We start from the raw sequence: 19,641 nt of genomic DNA on the forward strand, positions 1-19,641 counted from the left end.
ATTTTTTATGCATGACATCTCGCATCCGAGTCCAAGCGACTCGTCATCTCCTTCCGCATTTGGCGTTGGGCTAAAAGCCGAACATGACTCCTCTCGTGTCCAGCCCCTGTCTGCAGCAATACATAAAAAATCTGGGCCGAAGCCCAATAGCATGAACAGTTCGCAGCAGTTGGCCTTAATAAATGGGCCAAACCCATTTACTCTTTTACTCTCTTTATTTTTATTGTTGTGTATTTTATTTGCTTTGTATGACTAACATCTTATCTTATTTTATTTTCCTAACTTAGATGAATTTTAACAAAATAGTGGGGCTTAGTTTAATAATGGGTAATTAATTTAAGGAAAAACCAATCAATCCCATAAGATTCACTTGTTTTCTTGTTATTGATTTTCAAGAGCATGTCTTTATAATATTTCAAGAAAAAATTAAAATGTATGTTCTATGTCCGTTCTCGCTCTATAGTTCACGTTACAAACAATTTTCTAGAACTCACATTGTAATGCAATATATTTTCCGATATATGTAAATATAAATTCAAGTATATTTTATGAATACATTTTCAAGAATTATGCATATTTTAGTTAAATAAAGCTAATAAAAGAGAAAGAACACTCACTTCTTTTTGCGTCCTATTTATAAAAACAAGTATAGATTTTTCTACATTACAATATAACTTTTTATCTAAAGCTCATGTTTATTGAATCTCGTCTATAAGTATTATTTTAAACAACACTATTATACTTTCGTTTAAAACCTTAACAACATTTATAAGTCGTATTTTAAAATAGCATTAGAAGTATTTTTTATACAAATTATTATTTTCTAGAAGTTCTATTTTTCTTACATGTCTATCTATAATTTTAGCCATATTCACAAAGTTACGTTATTTTTCTATAATACTATATTTATACTTATCCTAACTAATCGTAAGTTCGGTCGGTTAACCATTGTTAATGGATCTTAAAGGGTGTCTAATACCTTCCCTTTAGACTAATTGAACCCTTACCTAGAATCTTAAGTTTCGTAGACTTAAAACGGAGTTAACTTTAAAAATAACTTTAATAAACTTTAGGTGTCCTAATTCACCGTAAATAATTAGGTGGCGACTCCTTAACATAAACAAAAAATAGGAATCACCAATATGTCGTACTTCTACTTTAACCCGGTTAAAATGGGGTATAACAGGCGTGATTGTAGTGTTATTGTATAGCTGTGGAAGGGTGGCATAACTTATCCTGGAATAACTTGTTTCCGACCAAACGACCCCTTAGTGTGAGGGTGACAGAAGGAAAAAAAAAAAGCAAAATAACATGGAACAGTTTGTGCAAACTGGTTTGGAACTCGTCCCCTAAACGGAAATCAATGGAGGAGACTATATAAGAGAGAAACCCTAGAAAGCATCTCCAAAATCATCAAAAATGAATCTTTACAGATGCCAACAGAAGAAGAAGAAATCATATAAAAAAGGTAATTCTTTCTTTCTAATCTTTCTTGTTTGTGTGTATGCTTTGTGGCTAACCACCCAACCAACCAATTTCAGGGAAGGGCGTTATGGAGGCGGAGGCCGAGCCGTCAAATAATTATACAGCAGAGCAGATGGATGTTGATCAGGTGAGTTCTTGATTTCAGGGTGCTGGTCTATTACTTAGTTACATTTGAGTTTTCTTAATTGCTGGTTGCACCTGCATTCTAGTCATAACATTAATAAAGATAACATATTTCAATGAAAGATATTATTACTAGCTAACATTAACAACCCCAATTCACTATATTCACAAAAAAAATGACTGCTTTATTGTCTGTTCACTAGTTCCTATCATGATTCAGAAATTACTGGAATGGTTGAGTTCAGCATGTTACTTACAACAATTGAGTCTAATTGTTGTTGCTTCGATTTAGATTCTACGTGTGTTTGTATGGCTAAGAAGTGTATTCCGGTGTTTAATTGTTTTAGACCCCAGTGGGAAAACTTAGCTGAACATCCTGGTGCGGTGTTTGGTTGGTGGTAAATAGAAAAAATGGAAATAATGGTGTAATTTTTTCCTAACAGTGCTCGCTGGTCCAGTCACTCGAGCACATGTGAGACAAAGACCAAACACCACAGCCGACAAATCATTACCGGTGTCATCTAACTTTTGCGTCAGACGACCAATTTATGCCTTCTATTCACACACAAGTTTATGCCTATTTTCTCAAACTAGACACCACAACTATAGCCAAAGTATCAAACATGTTGGAAATTCTGTAAATACTTCACTCACCTGTTGCTTTCATGGTGCCACTGCCAATGGCCAAGCAATTTTGTTTTCATCCACTTCAAATTTTCTGCTTTATTACATTTCTTAGTAAATAGTAGATTGAAGCAATCATGAAATTTCCCGGTTTATCTTTTCTAAGCTCTTGATGGAATTTGTTTAACATTTGAATACTTTTAAAAAATCGTCTGATCACATTAACTTTTTCTATCTAGGACACGGGAATTCACTTTCAAGAGGAATACTTATGGATGTATACGGTAGAAAAGCCGGATACGGGCCAATCCGGGATAACTATGGATCGGAGAAAGAAAAGGGCGAGAGTTCGTACGGGGACATCACACTTCCGGATGAGCACTTTAATCAGGGCCGAGTAGAAGCGCCATCTGACCCGGTCTCTAAGCCACCGAGGGTTCGGGATCTCTCCCCGGTGTCTCATTACCGTTGGTCCGGTATCCGTGAGCCCGTTGGTCCGGTGCGACCGTTGCAAGACGCGTCAGTGGTGTCACATCATGGTCAGCCGCCAACTGTGCGTGTGTCAGACGGCGCCGTCAGTCAAATCCCACCAAACCCGTGCAGGGGCTGTCCCTTTTATTACTATTTTATTAAACCCACATTGGGGGAGGCCCATGGGCTCATTAGTATAAACAGAGTGCTCCCTCCTCCCTTAAGGGGGTTGGTTCATCTTTTACTTTGAAGAATATTCTGTAACACAATATATCTATTGATCCAGTTCTAGTCAATCCTTTATTGATCTTGTTTATTGCAAATTTGATCGTTCATGTTGAAACTCTCCAATCAACTCGTTATATGCGTAGTCGGTCGGAGTCTATGCTCCTTATTCGTGTATTAAGAGGTGCTCTTATCAACTCTTTGTAACCCATATTGAGGCCAAAGCACATATCCTATATCCATATACAAATTCAATTGGTTACCGAATCCGGGGTAAACAGTTTGGCGCCCACCGTGGGGCTAGGATAATAGTGGTCTTTGGTCTTAACTTCCACCGTATTCATCAAAACCAAAAACTCCCTCTCCGTCTCTGTGAAAACGATCCAAATGGCAGACGTCGAACAATCCGGTCACGTCAACAATACTGAGATAGTGGCGGAAAATGAAGGGAGCGGACTGCGGGCACTGCCGAACCCCGTTGATTCGAGGGAAGGACTCAACCGGCAAAACACCGTAGATCAAGAGAATGCCATTCCACCGGCAACCGATCCTCTAAACACTCACCATTCCGTTACTTTATCCCGGGATCGGGTCCGGAGAGAGCCGGACGCGCCAAACGACGGCATTAACTTGCGTTTAATCTTCGAAATGCTGCAGGAACAAAAGGCGGCAATCGCCGAGCAAGGGCTCGCGATTGCTCAGCTGCAGAGCGGAAAGGGTGAAGCAGGGCCGGTAAAGTCAAAGGGTACGGTTGAAACCGGAAGAAACGAAGAGCGAATGGTCGAGAGCGATGGCTCCGGAGCCGGCTCCTCAACTGAGGTCCTAAAGATGCTCGAGACCTTGGCGAAACGGGTGGATTCGACCGAGAAGAGGGTCGAGACGTACAATTCTCGGGTGGACCAGATACCGGGGGCTCCACCTCTACTGAAGGGACCGAATTCGAAGAGGTACATCCAAAGGCCTTTTCCGCCAAGTGCGGCCCCGAAACTGATCCCGAAGAGGTTCAAAATGCCCGACATACAGAAATATGACGGCACCACGGACCCACACGAGCACGTGACCTCGTATACTTGTGCCATAAACGGCAATGATATGGAAGAGGATGAGATCGAGTCTGTGTTGTTAAAGAAATTTGGGGAAACTCTGTCGAAGGGAGCGTTGACATGGTATGACCACCTACCCGAGCATTCGATCACTTCTTTCGAAATGCTCGCCGATGCGTTCGTAAAGGCACATGCCGGTGCGATAAAGGTGCAAGCCCGTAAGGCTGATATCTTCCGGATAACCCAAAGGGACGATGAGCTACTACGGGAATTCGTCACCCGGTTCCAGAGGGAACGGATGGAGCTCCCTCCGGTGCCAGAAGAATGGGCCGCGCAGGCCTTCACGAAAGGACTCAACATGCTAAGTTCGGTGGCCTCGGCCAAATTGAAAGAAAGTTTGTTAGAATACGAGGCCGTAACCTGGGCCGACGTCCACAACAGGTATGAGTCGAAAATTCGGGTGGAGGATGACCAATTCGAACTCTCTCCGGTGAGGTCCAAAGTAAATAGAGGTTTCGAGGCACCGAGGAAGGGGTATGAAATCAAGTCCGAATCATCGAAAGAGAGGTTCCGGCCATATCCCTATACGGAGAAGCAAAATCTCAGGTCGGAAAAAGCAACAGAGAATCCGAGCCATTTCTCGGGACGGGGCAGCAAGCGGGTTGAACGCCCGTCTAACAGTCGGGGACTCTCTTTCAGGAGTGATGCCGGAAGTTCCGCCAGCAATAAAGTACCTCCAAAAATTTCGGAGTACAACTTCAACGTTAGTACTTCGGGACTAGTCTCAGCCATTGGACGTGTACCCGATGTAAGATGGCCTAAACCATTGAGGACGGACCCGGGTCAGCGAGATCCGAGCGTAGTGTGCGAATATCACAGGGCCCACGGTCATCGAACTGAAGATTGCCGCCAATTGAGAGAGGAGGTAGCCCGGCTGTTGAAAGACGGTCACCTCCGAGATTTGCTGAGCGAAAGGGCCAAAAATCACTATAAGGAAAGAGAGTCCTATCAAAGGTCCAAGCCTGTTGAACCCCAACATACGATCAACATGATAGTAGGGGGCACTGATGTCCCTCGAGGGCCGGTAATGAAACGGACAAAGATCTCTATTGTTCGAGAAAAGCGCACCCGAGAACGTTCGACCAAGGGATCTATCTTCTTTGATGACGAAGACGCGGAGGGCATCATCCAACCCCATAATGATGCATTGGTAATTTCTATGCTGGTCTTTAAAACTAAGGTCAAACGAATTTTGGTTGACCCAGGTAGCTCGGCCAACATCATCCGATGGAGGGTGGTCGAACAGCTGGGGCTGCTCAATCAGATCGTGCCCGTGGCCCGGGTATTAAGCGGATTTAATATGGCAAGCGAAACAACAAAAGGGGAAATCTCCCTTCCTGTAAACGTGGGTGACACCATTCAGCAAACGGTGTTCTACGTGATCGAGGGGGACATGAAATATAATGCACTATTGGGCAGACCTTGGATACATAACATGAGGGCAGTACCTTCAACACTACACCAGCTGTTAAAGTTCCCCACGCCGGAAGGAGTGAAAACCATCCGAGGCGAGCAGCCCGCTGCAAGGGAAATGTTCGCAGTAGAGGAAGTGACACATCGGCCCAAGGGGCCGGAAGAGAAATGTGCGATAGGGGGGGGGGGGGGGGAGTTCCCAAATAGCAATCAAAGAGCGTCGGGTTTAATCCGGTGCATGCGGAGGAAGATTACGAGGTACCCAGGTCGTTTGTCATGCCAGATGATTCAGATGCAAGCCAGTCAACAGTGGAAGAGCTGGGGCAGGTCATCCTGTTCGAATATCTCCCGGATAGAAAGGTATACCTGGGCACGGGGCTCACCCCGGAGCTCAGGCGTCAATTAATTGAATTCCTCCGTGCTAATGCCGATTGCTTTGCATGGTCGCATATAGATATGACAGGTATATCGCCGGACATAGCAACTCACAAGCTCATCCTGGACGGGAAGTTTGCTCCGGTGAAGCAGAAAAGAAGAACCATGGCGGAGGCTAAGCACGCATTCCTGAAGGACGAGGTAACAAAACTTTTGGAAATAGGCTCCATACGGGAAGTGAAGTACCCGGAGTGGCTGGCTAACGTTGTGGTAGTGCCCAAAAAGGTAACAAATTTCGAATGTGTGTTGATTTCAAAGATTTAAACAAGGCATGTCCGAAGGACTCGTTTCCGTTGCCTCACATCGATAGGATGATCGATGCAACGGCCGGTCACGAGATGTTGAGTTTTCTCGACGCTTACTCCGGGTACAACCAGATCCGGATGTACCCGGAGGACCAAGAGAAAACGTCCTTCATCACCCGGTACGGGACCTACTGTTATAATGTCATGCCTTTCGGATTAAAAAATGCCGGTGCAACCTATCAACGCCTAGTTAATGGAATGTTCGCAGAACAAATAGGGAAAACAATGGAAGTTTACGTTGACGATATGGTTGTTAAGTCCCTGGAAACAGAGGACCATTTAAAGCATTTGCAGGAAACCTTCGATGTGCTTCGCAAATACAACATGAAGCTCAACCCGGAGAAGTGTGCATTCAGAGTAAGATCTGGCAGATTCCTGGGTTTCATGGTGTCAAACCGGGGGATCGAAATCAACCCGGATAAGATCAAAGCCATCGAAGATATTGAAGTGGTGAACAACATAAAGGGTGTTCAGAAACTCACCGGGAGGATCGCAGCACTGAGTCGCTTCATATCGAGATCCTCGGACAGGAGTCACCGGTTCTTCTCCTTGCTCAGAAAGAAGAACGATTTTGCCTGGACACCCGAATGCCAAGAAGCTCTACAGGATCTGAAGAAATACTTATCTAGCCCCCCTCTACTGCACACACCGAAGGCAGGCGAGACACTATTTCTGTATCTAGCTGTCTCCAAAGTGGCGGTAAGCGGCGTTTTGGTCCGAGAAGGATCAGGTACGCAATTCCCTATCTATTATGTAAGTAGAACATTGGGGGACGCGGAGACCCGTTACCCCCATTTGGAAAAACTGGCATTAGCACTAGTGAGCGCCTCCAGAAAGCTTAAACCTTATTTTTAAAGCCATCCCATATGTGTAGTAACTACTTATCCTTTGAAAAATATCATGCATAAACCGGAGTTGTCGGGTAGGCTAACGAAGTGGGCTGTAGAGGTTAGCGGTTACGACCTCGAATACAGACCCCAAACGGCCATCAAATCCCAAATCTTGGCCGATTTCGTAGCATACTTCGCCCCCGCCATGGTTCCCGAGGTCGAAAGAGAATTCCTACTGACCTCGGGAAAGGCCACGGGCATTTGGTCTCTGTATACGGACGGGGCCTCGAACCTTAGAGGTTCCGGGCTTGGTATTGTCCTTAGGGCCCCGGCCGGTGAAGTCATCCGACAGTCAATCAAAACTACCAGATTAACTAACAATGAAGCCGAGTATGAGGCTATGATCGCAGGTTTGGAATTGGCCCGGAGCATGGGGGCAGAAACTATCGAGGCAAAGTGCGACTCGCTTTTGGTCGCAAACCAGGTGAATGGCACGTTTGAAGTCAAGGACGAACGGATGCAGAGGTATCTCGAAAAAACTCAAGTGGTACTTCACCGATTTAAAAAATAGACCATGCAGCATATACCAAGAGAACAGAACTGCGAGACCGATGCATTGGCAAATTTGGGATCCGCGGTAGACGGGGCCGAAATCAATCCTGGATCAACGGTGTTACTATAAAAAACGGCCATGGAAAGCGGGCACGCCGAAATATATTCAACAGGTTTGACTTGGGATTGGCGCAACAAATACATTGACTACTTGCGTGATGATAAGCTCCCAAGAGACCCGAAGGAGTCACGTTCGTTACGAACGAAAGCGGCCCGTTTTTTCTTAGTGAACGGCCAATTATACCGGCGATCTTTCTACGGACCCTTGGCTAAATGTTTGGGCCCTGGGGAAACCTAGTATGTGATGAGAGAAGTACATGAAGGAACCTGCGGCAATCACTCTGGGGCGGAAACTTTGGTCCGAAAGCTTATCAGAGTCGGGTACTACTGGAATCGTATAGATGAGGACGCGAAAAGTTTTGTCCGAAAGTGTGATGGGTGTCAGAGACATGCCCCGATGGTTCACCGGCCCGGGGAGTTGCTGCATTCGGTGGTCTCACCATGGCCGTTCATGAAGTGGGGAATGGACATCGTGGGTCCGTTACCCCGGGCACCAGGTAAGGCACGTTTTATCTTATTTATGACTGACTATTTTTCTAAGTGGGTCGAAGCACAGGCCTTCGAAAAAATCAGAGAAAAGGAGGTTATCGACTTCATTTGGGATCACATCGTCTGCCGTTTTGGCATCCCGGCCGAAATAACTTGTGATAACGGTCCTCAGTTCGTGGGTAGCAAGGTCAACAGCTTTCTCGAAGGGTTGAAGATCAAGAAGATTGTGTCGACCCCGTATCACCCATGTGCAAACGGGCAAGCGGAATCCACAAACAAAACAATAATCCAAAACCTGAGGAAAAGGCTAGAAGCATCGAAGCACCATTGGAGAGAAGTATTACCCGAGGTGCTATGGGCATACCGAACCACGGCCAACTCTAGCACGGGCGAGACCCCCTTCTCATTGGTATACGGGGCCGAAGCCCTTATCCCCGTCGAAGTTGGCGAGCCGACTCTCCGGTTCGGGTACGCAACCGAGGAATTAAACGGGGAGGCCATGGCCGTAAGACTCGACCTCGCCGATGAGATGCGTGAAAGGACATTGGTCCGAATTGCGGCCCAAAAGCAGAGAACGGAAAGATACTACAATCGGAGAGCCAACTTTCGGCATTTTCGAGTTGGGGACTTGGTACTTCGAAAAGTTACTTTGCATACAAAGAACCCAAACGAGGGAAAGCTAGGACCGAACTGGGAAGGACCGTACAAAGTGACCGGTATAACGGGCAAAGGATCATACCAGCTGGAGTCCATGGATGGGCAATGCCTGCGCAACAACTGGAACATAGCCCACCTAAAAAGATACTACTGCTAAGGTACGATCCTCTCATATATACCTTTTGTTAACCGTGCTACCTTTTTTACAGGAAATCGAGAGCGACACAAAAATAGAATTTAGGACTGAAAGCACGTGTTGCACTCTTTTCCTTAGTGTGGTTGTGTCCCAAAATGGGTTTTCCGACGAGGTTTTTAACGAGGCAACAAGTACAACGTGCTACGCGACGAGGATAAAGGGACAGCCCCCGAGGTTGCATCTTCCGAGTGGGGGCTTAGTAACACTCACCCGACCCCGAAGCTCGGATAAGTGTTAAGGGGGCACAGTACCCACATCGGAGCATGAAACGATAAAGAGAAATAAAGAAAGAAGCTCATCATTTGCCACGGCAAAAACAAAGGCCGGCCACTGGCCACCTCCTTCGATGTAAGGACCAAACGATCATAATGAATCGTGTCCCATTCAGCATTTGCCACGGCAAAAACAGAGGCCGGCCACTGGCCACCTCCTTCGATGTAAGGACCAAATGATCATAATGAATCGTGTCCCATTTAGTGTTTGCTACGACAAAGATACAAGAAATGAAAATATACAGGAAATGAAAATTCTCATATGTACAAACACTTGCAATACAGAAAACATTACAATGACCGTATTTCGGCAGTGTTCAATTTATACGCCCTGCACCGGACACTATGGCCGAAATTAGACAAGGCCAAACCGGCTACGAGAACGTTCGATGAGTCCCACGTGTAGAGTTAACCATTGACTACGGATCATCTTGTCCGAAAACGGACCAATAATTCGAGGAAAAATAAAAATAAGCACTCAAACGAAGACACAAGAGAAGTGCAACTTGCATGTATGCAAAGGATACTTTTATAAAGAGTACATTTACATCAAAAAGGCCGGCAAAGGCAAAAAAAAAAAAAAAAAAAAAAAAAAAAAAAAAAAAGCCAAGTGAAAATCCTATGCTACTCGGCATGGCTGGAGGCAGAATGATCGGACTCGGTTCGTTCGGAATCATCCGTGTCGGACTCAAGGGCATGGTTTGCCTCCTCCTCCATCTCTTTGGCCTGGTTTATCAAGGCCGGAAGATCGGAGAATCCGCGATCGGCATCTTCGAGGGTGAGTCGCCGAGACCTCCACTTCTCATACTCGGCGACAATGGCAGTATGAGCCTCGGCCGCTTCCACGCTTTTCCAGGCTTCTTCCAAATCGGCCTCAATTTTAGCCAACTTAGTCTCCAGCTCGGCCCGGCCGGCCACAGCAATAGTCCTCATATGGACAGCAGCTTCTAGCTCGGCCTTAAGTACATCGTTGGCACTCGCCGCCTCCTCCAGCTTGGCTTTTAAGCCCTCATTTATCCGAGACCGCTCCTCGGCTTTCTCTTCGAAAACGTTCATGCGTTCTTTATATAGAGCGGTATCAGATTCCAGTAGCCGGTTCCTCTCGGCTAAGCTCGCTGCATCGGCCTTCACCAAATCAAGTTCCCCCCGGAGTTGGGACACGGTGGCCTCCAGCTCGTCCAGCCTCGACGAAAATTGAGCTTTGTCTTGGCTAAGGCAAATCTTCTCAACCTCAAGACTTCGGTTATAATCGGTCATGGCGGCCAACTCGCTTTTCAGACGATGATTTTCGTCCTTGGCCTCATCAAGCTCGGGACGAAGGTTGGCGAGGACGGCGGCCCGACCCAACTCCTCCTCCTTCTCTCGAAGGAGATGCTTATACTTCTCCGTTTCTCGGCCTTGGGCATCCAGTTGGCCTCGAAGATCATCCATCTCGTGTTGGGCACGAATAAAGGCCTCGTTCACCAGTACTACGCTCTACAAAAGAAGCAAGCATAAAGAGTTAGAAAGCATGGAGTCTACTGATGTACAAAGATGGCCGAGAGTCTTACCCGGTTGCCCGCGTGCATGCCTTCGTTCATAAGGCACTGCCAGGTGACCCCGGTCATTTTACGCTTGTCCGAGTCGGAGACAAGAGGACGCAAATAACTTGCTACTCCCACCGGACGAGATAGAAAGCCGCAATCCTCGGGGACGGTGATCACGGCCGATCTGGTCCTTCGTGGTTCCGCGCTCGGGGCCGGAAAGACGGTCACCAGGTTGCCTCTAGAGCCAGATTCTGACTGTCGGTTGGCTGGCCTCGTGGCCCGAGGAATTGGAAGATGACCGAAACCCGCAGCGTCACCGGTAGCAGGAGGAGTAGTTGAAAACATATCTTCAAAGTCATCAACCCTCGGGCCAGGGGTAGACGAACTTGGCGTAGACTCGATGTTCCTGGCAAAAACCGGGGGCTCCGGAGCAGAAACAGGCCCGTGGCCGGGCGACGGACGAGCCTGAACGGATGCTTCGGTCTCCGGGACCGGAACAGTCCTTTTATCGGCTGCAGTGCCAGCCATTTACCCGGCCCCATTCCTCTTCTGCGGGGGAGTATCTTCCGGGGAAGTTTCACCTGAAATGACCACAAAGTCAACCGACCGAAGAGGAGCTGGGGAAAGGATTTCTTCCGCACCCGGAGGAAGAACGGGAATCAAGATACCTTCGTTGATAGAAGGCAAGGGCGGCTCGGAGGCAGTCTCCTCGGGTATTGGTGCCGTTGACGGTGTCAGGTCGACCCTCCGAACTATGATGTCGGGCTCCGTTTCCTCTCTCGGGGTCCGGGCAATGCTTCTTACTTTCTTTCGTTTGGACGGCTGACCCTTTTCGGAGGGCCGTTTCCTTTTGGTGGCTTCGGCAAGGACACGGGAGGAACCAGCCGTATCGAACGCGGACGCCGGTGCAGGGGAAGCGGCCACCAACTCCGATCTAGATGCCACCGAGCCCTTCGGCAAACCTGAACGATAAAGACGTAGGCGGGTTAAGAAAACTGACGGCCTCGGATGGCTAAAGATGCAGCAAGATCAAAGGAAAGTCAAATGTTACCATGATTTTGAGCGACTCATCGACCGCGTGACAAGTGGGCCCAAGTCCGGTCTTCATAGGGAAGCTGGTTAAGGAGCGTCGTGACCCACTCGCTCAGATCCCGAATAACGGGGGGAACAAACCTATTTGCTGCAAAGATAAGGAAAGGACGGTGAGAAAAAGATACCATAAGCAACTGAACAGGTGAGGACGATTGCCCAAAGGATCGGACTTACGTTTGTCGTTCCATTTCTCCGGAAAAGATAGATGGGCGACCGGGATTATGTCTTCGGTTTTTACCCGGACGTAGCGTTCTAACCATCCCCTATCCCGGTCTTCGTCCATCTTCGAGAAGAACGGGTTCCGGCTGCGCTTGGCTAGTTTTATGATGCCACCCCGGAATATTCTTGGGGAATACAGGCGTATAAGGTGGCCCAATGAGAACTCTTTCTCAGCTCTGTTGGCCAGCAACCGGAGGCAAGCAACGACCCTCCAAACAATTGGGCCGATCTGTGCCAGGGTCACGCCGTAGGTCCGGCACATATCCAGTATGACCGGATCAACTGGGGGGTCGAGCTTAAGGGTAAAGGGGTAGGTGTATACGTACAAGAACCCCTCCCGATAGTCGGTGATGGATTCATCTGGACCGGGTGCAAAAACCCTTACCGGGCGTGTGTCCCACCCACAGTCTGCCCGGACTGTGTCGAGTTTATCCTCGGATATGGAGGAGGGATACCGCCTCACGTCGTATCCCCGATCCGAGACGACGGAGGGCTTCTTCGCCTCCAGGTCTTTATTAAAGTTAAATTTGGCCGGTATAATATCCGAGGCCGTAGTTTCGGGGATAATCTTTTGTTGAGTTGGGGACGCAGCCTCGGTCCTCGGAGATGACACTGAAGGGACTTCGGTAGAGGTGGTTTCGGACATGTTGAAGGAATGGAGGGAAAAGGATTTTGGGAAATGACGCAAAGGAAACGAGGGAAGTGACAATTTGAGGAAGCAAAGAGCAGTTGACAAGAATGATGACCAAGTTAATTCCCCCTCTTTTTCGTATAGATGAGAGAAGATTTGGCAACAAGTTTGTAATAGAAAGGACGGATCTGGAACACAGAAGGAAGAGGAAAGGGAAGAACATATCGAAAAAGTGAAAAAATGAGGAAATGAGGGGCTTTATATAGACATAAGGGAGGGAACGGTTATCGAGGACGACCAATCGATGATCTCCACGTGTCACGTCATTAATGCGAAGTGACACGAAACGACGTGCAAAAGGCGGTTGACAGGAACGGACCACCAGGAGTGGGACACGTGGCGCTCCCATTCCCGCCAAAATAAGGGGGTAGGGATAGGTCGCCCGGGCGGTCGGGTGCATGACTCATTCACTTCCCGTCACTCCGATAGATCGTTGGTCCGGGAAGCGTGGGGCTATCTGTATACGGTAGAAAAGCCGGATACGGGCCAATCCGGGATTACTATGGATCGGAGAAAGAAAAGGGCGAGAGTTCGTACGGGGACATCACACTTCCGGATGAGCACTTTAATCAGGGCCGAGTAGAAGCGCCATCTGACCCGGTCTCTAAGCCACCGAGGGTTCGGGATCTCTCCCCGGTGTCTCATTACCGTTGGTCCGGTATCCGTGAGCCCGTTGGTCCGGTGCGACCGTTGCAGGACGCGTCAGTGGTGTCACATCATGGTCAGCCGCCAACTGTGCGTGTGTCAGACGGCGCCGTCAGTCAAATCCCACCAAACCCGTGCAGGGGCTGTCCCTTTTATTACTATTTTATTAAACCCACATTGGGGGAGGCCCATGGGCTCATTAGTATAAATAGAGTGCTCCCTCCTCCCTTAAGGGGGTTGGTTCATCTTTTACTTTGAAGAATATTCTGTAACACAATATATCTATTGATCCAGTTCTAGTCAATCCTTTATTGATCTTGTTTATTGCAAATTTGATCGTTCATGTTGAAACTCTCCAATCAACTCGTTATATGCGTAGTCGGCCGGAGTCTATCCTCCTTATTCGTGTATTAAGAGGTGCTCTTATCAACTCTTTGTAACCCATATTGAGGCCAAAGCACATATCCTATATCCACATACAAATTCAATTGGTTACCGAATCCGGGGTAAACAATGGACATCCTTAACAGGTTACCTGTGCGGTCTCTTCTTCGATTCAAATGTGTTTCAAAATTTTGGGGAACGTTGATCTCCGACCCTTACTTTAAGAAGCAGCATCTCAATCATGCCAAGAATGACCAAAATTCCCCAAAACTTCTTATTAGCCATTTTTACCGAAAGGATGATTTATTTTCCATGTTTTTTTGTCCTTTATCGCCGCTTCAACGGGTTGAGGATGTACAAAAACTTGATTGCCCTCCAATCTCTAAAACAGGGCGATACGTAATCCATTGTTGTTGTGATGGCTTGGTTATTATCCAGGTCAATGTTAAACGCCCAATACTTTTGCTATGGAATCAATAGTACTTCCGGATCCAGAAATTCCACTGGTAGGAGGTTCTTGTTTGGGATTGGGTTATGACTCAACTAGTGGTGACTATAAGATCATTAAAATTCACACTGAGGAAAATGGTTTTGAAATTCTAGCGTTGAAAGGTGGCCGCTGGAGAATTACTGATAAACATCCTCTTGACATTACCAATGTGTTGATGGGTACGCGTTCTTTGGCATTCGTACATGAGGCATTTCATTGGATCGTTGTTATTGGGGATTATACTGCGGTTCCAAGAAGATATTCTCTGGTTTCATTTAGTATTTCAAATGAAGTGTACGGAGAAATACCGTTGCCAGAGCAAGTATTGTGCTTGACGCACGACGTCACTTTTGGCCTTTCAGTATTTGAAGGAATGCTTTGTATTTATTCTACTTCTGCTTGGCAGGTAAAGGAGGGTTTCAAGCTATGGGTATTGAAAGACTATGGTAACAAGGAATCTTGGAATGTATTGTTTACTATACATGATCCCTTGATCTGTCATTTCGTATCGAAATATAGGTTTGCAGATGGTGAAGTCCTATTCTGGTTCGGTCATCTTCAATCACATGAGACTGCATTTAGGATGTCTAGTGACCATTTGTATCATGGCCTCAAAGTGGCCTTTTTGATGGAATCGCTTTTACAGAAAGCTTGATCTCTCCAAAATCACTTATTTATTAGTTTCTTATGTATGATTGAGACACTTTTCCTTTCTCTTTTAAGTTATGATGTACAACCTCGTATTCTTATATAAGTTTATCTGTTGCTCGCCAGTTTTTAAGTTTCAAAACGTATTTGCCAAAGCTGTCAGCTTGCTTTTTATCTTCTCACATTTTTACAGATTAATTCATTCCAAAGAATAGGAAACGATTCGCTGAAGATCAATCTTTTTATTTCATGCTAATTCTTTTGCAAAATCTTAATTTTTATTCCTCCTAATCCCAACAAATCATCTTTTTTCTCAGTAGCTTTGTCTATCATTTCATATCACTCTATAAAAGAGTCGTCAATTACATAATAAATAGATACTCCGAATGAATTAATTCAAAATTGGATGATTAGAGCTTGTTACTGTTGCATTATCGTCTAACTTTGCCTAAGTAGCTGTCACGGTCATTTGAGCCGGAAATACATCACCCTATTTGATGACATGGCAATTGTACTTTTTTAGGACCCAAATTTAAAATATTAAATTTGCTGCTTCTTCGTATACATAATTTTTTGGACATCTACGTGTCATTATTAACGTGTCGTAGAAGCTAGTAATAATATAGATAGATATATGTACATGTCTTGTGTCCATCTACTCTCAAAAGGGAGAACGGAAAAAAAAAATAGGAAAATTATAACTCTGACATAACGCTTGCATATGTACTTTCATTCAATTACACCTTTTAACTTAATTGTAATATACAAAGTACAACAATACTAAACCCAGTGTAATTCCATAAGTGGGGTTTGAGGAGGAGGGTAGAGTGTACGCAGATATTACCCCTACCGTTGAGAAGGCAGAAAGGTTATTTCCGATAGACCTACGGTAAATCTACACTAGCAAAATGAAGAAAGTTCTTTAAAACTGCTCAAATCTATGAGAGCATTGTTCAAATGACACACTTTACATTCAGCAATGTGAAATACCAGAACTGAAGGGGAAGAAATGGCACTGACAAAAGCAGGTGAAGATTCAATAAAAATATTGCTCAGTAGAAACACCATTTTTGTATTAAAGATACAACATAGCTCAACAACTCAGAAAATAACTAGTGTCGAGTTCAACAGCGTTCCTCAGGACCGAGGGCTGCGATTTATTTGTGGTCCTTAGGTTCAAGAGCTGCAATTTCTTTGACAACTTGCGCTCTGTTGGCCTCAAACTGCTCATCCTCTGCACACAAGAAAAGACGAGTAAGGACAACAACGATGAAGCGTGCTTTCATTTGACATGGTGTGTTCTTTTTTATTGTGTTTTGTACCATTGTCAATCTTAAAATTGGCAAAGAGGCAAAGAAGTTTGCTTCTGTTAGCATCAAGGATGCTCACAATATCCGGAGGCTTGTTGCGGTTTGCAGCACATAGCTGCAAATCTTTCAAGGGTCAGACAGAAAGCATTTGACAAATGGAGTTATTGAGCGGATATATAAAAGGATGTCAAAACAGATAGGGTACCTTGAACACATGAAACACTTCTAGCTGGATACTCTTGCTCTACTCCTGCTGAACATGAACTCAGCAATCAACATCGGATTAAAGCCGTACTTTAATATTTGAATATTTTAGTATTTAAGGATAAAAAAAAAAGACCGTCTGATCGCGTTTTCTGTTCTATCTAGGCCATGGGAATTTACTTCCAAGAGGAAATAATTATGGACATCCTCAACAAGTTACCTGTGCGGTCTCTTCTCTGATTTAAATGTATTTCAAAATTTTGGGGAATATTGATCTCCGATCCTTACTTTAAGAAGAAGCATCTCAATCATGCCAAGAATGACCAAAATTCCCCAAAACTTCTTCTTATCCAAAAGGGCTTTGATAAAGATCATGTATTTAACATCTATTGTTCTTCTATATCGTCGGTTCAAGCGGTTGAGGATGAATAAAAACTCGGTTGGCTTTCAACCTGCAAATCAGTGAGTTGCAAAGTATTGTATGGTTGTGATGGATTCGTTTTTCTTGTAGTTATTGATAGACGTGATATACACTTTTTGCTGTGGAACCCCTCCACAAGAGAATCAGTAGAACTTCCCCATCCAGAATCTCCATTGGAGTATTCTGTATTTGGAACGGGATATGACGCAACTAGTGATGACTATAAGATCCTTGCTGTTAACCTGAGTGAAAGTGATCATGACAAATTATCCAGTGAAATTCTCGCGCTAAAAAGTGGTTCCTGGAGAATAAATGATAAATATCCTTTTGGCACTGACCTTGTACGGGGCCATATGATTGTGGTATGGATTCTTTGGCATTTGTACATGGAGCATTTCATTGGCTTGGTATGGATGTTCCATCTAATTATTTTGTGGTTTCATTAAGTATATTGAATGAGGTGTACGGAGAGATACTGTTGCCGGAGCATGTTTGCAATAGACCCAGCAGATCGTTCGGTGACTATGGCGTTTCAGTATTGAGAGGAATGCTTTGTTTTTATTCTACACATAATAATCGGCATCCGGACATGGCAGCCACTTTTAAGTTGTGGGTAATGAAAGACTATGGTGTCAAGGAAACTTGCACTCAATTGCTTACAATAGAAGATACTGATCTTTTTAGTTCTGGCAGACCGAAATATTTGTTTACGGATGGTGAAGTGCTACTACGCTGCAGACGTTACGGATGTTTTGGTGCTGTATTAAGCACATCTAGAGGACCAAGGCCAGAATGTGTTACCTTTAGGCAAGAAATTGCTTATACAGAGAGTTTGATCTCTCCTAAATTACTTACTTAATATTTGCTTATGTATGATCGCGACACTTTTTTTTCTTTTTACGTTTTTCGAAGACCGTGTAACCTCTTATTTATTCTGATAAATTTATCTATTGCTGCTAAATTTTGGTTCCGAATGTAATTATCAAAGTTGTGAGCTTGCTTATTTTACGCATAATACATAAATAGGCCCTCAAACTTGGCCTCATCTTTTAAGTATGCTCTCCAACTCTGTGTGTGCACAAGTAGGCACCTCAACTTGTAAAAAGTCTAACACATAAACACAAATGCTGACGTGGCGCTGACATGGCATTGACGTGGTACATATTTTTGGAGGTGTCTAGATGATCATTTTGTAAGTTAAAGTGTTCAATTGCCAAAGTGGAGACAAGTTGAGGTGCCTACTTGTGCACACCTAAAGTTGGAGGCATACTTAAAAAATGAGACCAAGTTTGAGGGCCTATTTATGTATCATGCCCTTATTTTATGTTCCCTGGAGAGCACGGGAGCCATTCTTTGCTAAGAAGTGATTCAAAAACTCTCTTTTACCTATTGTTGCTTGTCCAATCGGACATGGTAATTGCTACACCAACTAATGAACTGCTTAATCTTCAGCTGTTTACTAATCTGATTTAACAGGTTAGAACCTTTCATAATTATCCAACTTTGTTTCCTAACAGTGCTTGCTGGTCCAGTCATAGGAATTCCCAGGAACCTTAAAACAAATCTATCCCAGCAAGACAAAGATCAAACACAAAGCCAACAAATCATTACCAAGCATCAATTGCTTAAAACATATATTTGTAATGTCCAATATCCTTTTCTAAGTATGGTACTTTTAGATGCACTTTCGCAGCTACCGGGTATATTTGCTTCCAAGAAGTACAAGGGATTTATATACTTTGGCAGAGGAGTCACAATATTCTTGGTGAATGCATAGTAGCAATTCTCATTCCCTTCTCTCCTTTTCAGTGTGCTCTTGAGAAAATCAAGCTGCTTGAGCAGCCAGCTTTCCGGTGTTTATCGTAGTTGGAAAGTTGGATGTTGATATGCTAAAGTAGTTCATCCCTAAATATCTATTTATTGTGGATTAGAATACGTGAATGGACTATAATGTAGTATCTTTGTTTATGCTTTTTGCTTATGCTAGATGTTTGTTGCGTCAATTGGAGTTTCATTAATAATTGCTTTCCATGAGCAGATTACGTGGTTCTGTTTAATACCAGTGTAAACATATTGACTCAGAACAACTAGAAGAAATAATAACAAGGTATTCTTAGACTTAAATAGCACTTACAGATTAAATAGAAAGTTATTTATCGATCAGATCGCTTAGATTTTATTAGTTTCATGTATTCTTATTAGTTTATCTTTTGAGTAGTGAAATGGGCTTAAGAGCTATGGTATCTTCAATGTTTTGTGGCTGGATATGTTAAAACTTTTTGATAGATGAGACACAGTAGAGAAAACCACGTCTTAGGAAGATTTATAGATTAGGTTTCAATTATAGTATTTTTTATTGTAGTTACTGTTTCGTTTTTCTGAATGCTTTGGCATGCTATATTTAGTATTTTGCAGTGGCTTCTTCACCTCCGTTATTTCTTTTTATACTGCTTTGATATGCTTTTTCTTGAGCTAAGGGTCCTTCAGAAACAACCTCTCTACCTCCTAAGGTTATAAGGTCTGGGAACACACTACCCTCCCAAGATCCTACTTGTGAGATTACATTGGGTATGTTGTTTTTGTTGTTGGACGGGTCAATATTCGAAAGAATAGCTAAAGGGGGAATTGTTATCTCTTAATTAGTTTAGGGGCCAATATTGCCTTTTTAATTTTTGGATGAATATCTATCTTCCGGCTACTGTTTCTACCTT

General features: G+C 44.5%; 1 protein-coding gene and 1 long non-coding RNA gene across 2 annotated transcripts; both read left to right on the plus strand.

Moving 5' to 3' along the window:
* Window positions 1-1,337: 1,337 nt before the first annotated feature.
* On the plus strand, window positions 1,338-2,989 carry LOC132615394 (uncharacterized). The gene is made up of 3 exons (XR_009572680.1): window positions 1,338-1,468; window positions 1,542-1,612; window positions 2,472-2,989. It is a non-coding gene; the product is annotated as an uncharacterized LOC132615394 (long non-coding RNA).
* An 11,335-nt stretch (window positions 2,990-14,324) lies between these two features.
* On the plus strand, window positions 14,325-15,002 carry LOC132615193 (uncharacterized). The gene is made up of 2 exons (XM_060329759.1): window positions 14,325-14,669; window positions 14,754-15,002. Exons 1-2 carry the CDS (start codon window positions 14,325-14,327, stop codon window positions 15,000-15,002), a joined length of 594 nt encoding a protein of 197 aa, XP_060185742.1.
* Window positions 15,003-19,641: the final 4,639 nt, after the last annotated feature.

The sequence above is a fragment of the Lycium barbarum genome, chromosome 10, assembly GCF_019175385.1.
Source record: "Lycium barbarum isolate Lr01 chromosome 10, ASM1917538v2, whole genome shotgun sequence".
NCBI lineage: Eukaryota > Viridiplantae > Streptophyta > Magnoliopsida > Solanales > Solanaceae > Lycium > Lycium barbarum.

Excerpts from the sequence above, each read along its gene's own strand:
- LOC132615193 (XM_060329759.1), top strand. The coding sequence starts at position 14,325 with ATGGAATCAATAGTACTTCCGGATCCAGAAATTCCACTGGTAGGAGGT. Across the intron at positions 14,670-14,753 it reads AAATACCGTTGCCAGAGCAA|GTAAAGGAGGGTTTCAAGCT; the intron begins GTATTGTGCTTG and ends TCTGCTTGGCAG.